The 1,130-nt window shown below is 42.8% G+C and overlaps 1 protein-coding gene across 1 annotated transcript; it reads left to right on the top strand.

Annotated features, from left to right (window-relative positions):
- Positions 1-61: 61 nt before the first annotated feature.
- Positions 62-712, top strand: TEOVI_000712800 (ubiquitin-conjugating enzyme E2, putative; the record flags this gene model as incomplete). The annotated part of the gene is made up of 1 exon (XM_067221604.1): positions 62-712. One exon carries the CDS (start codon positions 62-64, stop codon positions 710-712), a length of 651 nt encoding a protein of 216 aa, XP_067077705.1.
- Positions 713-1,130: the final 418 nt, after the last annotated feature.

Here is a 1,130-nt window from a genome sequence, read left to right as displayed (position 1 = left end):
AAAAAAAAAGAAAACCACATTTTTCGTTTGTTTAGTCCCGTAAACTTAAACTGTTATTACCATGTCCACTGACCGTTCATCTCGTCGCAAGGAAATGGACTTCATGAAACTCATGAATGGTCCGCGAAAGGTGCACCCATCGGACTCCGTCTCCGAGTTTTGGGTGGAGTTTTGTGGTCCTGAGGGAACTCCATACGAAGATGGCGTATGGTACATCCACGTGCAACTTCCCGCAGAGTATCCCTTCAAATCTCCATCCATCGGTTTTAGCAATCGTATTTTCCATCCAAATGTGGATGAGTCGAGCGGTTCTGTTTGCCTCGATGTAATTAACCAAACATGGACACCGATGTATGAACTTCACAACATTTTTGATGTGTTCCTCCCGCAGCTGCTACGGTACCCTAATGCCTCTGATCCCTTAAACTCTGCGGCTGCAAGTAAGTTAATTCACGACCCTATTGGCTACGTTACATTTGTGCAAGATCACGTAGCGGAGTATGCAACACGGAGGGTTGCACTGCAAAGTATTCCTTCAGGTTTCCGGCCTCAGGGTAACGGCGCGTCCTCAGCAGCGGAGGTTAAAAATAACATATCCAGTGAGGAGGATTCCACCGCTACTCCTAAAGGACTGACAGAAATCACAACTCCGCATGTTGTAAGTGAAGGAGGGGAGGAAGAGGAGTATGAACCTGACGCAATTGACATCTAAGCAGTGGGGGATATATTTATATATTTCTATATTTCTATATTTGTATATGTGAGAGAACGTATGAAAGTTGAGGGAAGCGGAGGGAGCGAAGGGAGGGGAGGAAAAGAAAAAAAAAGAAGAGCAAAACAAGGATAAGGGGGGAATCGCTTTTCTTTTTCTTTTTTGTGTTTTATTTATTTATTTTTCCAGATGACCATACAGACATCACATCTACCCGGAGTGAAGTTAGAATTCAGTGAAGATAAACCCTTATGCAATTTTCTCTATAGGTGGATGCATATGCATAAGAGAATATATACGCGTACATCTATGTATCGGCTAATTAGCGCAGTCACCCCGTCAAAGGGGAATAAAGAAAAGTGAAAGGAAAGATGTGAGGAAAAAGTTAAGCAAGGGAGATAAAGTATTAGACAAATAA

This window comes from Trypanosoma equiperdum, assembly GCF_001457755.1.
Source record: "Trypanosoma equiperdum strain OVI genome assembly, contig: ctg_1474, whole genome shotgun sequence".
Lineage (NCBI taxonomy): Eukaryota > Euglenozoa > Kinetoplastea > Trypanosomatida > Trypanosomatidae > Trypanosoma > Trypanosoma equiperdum.
This window is presented reverse-complemented; position numbering and strand designations above follow the sequence as displayed.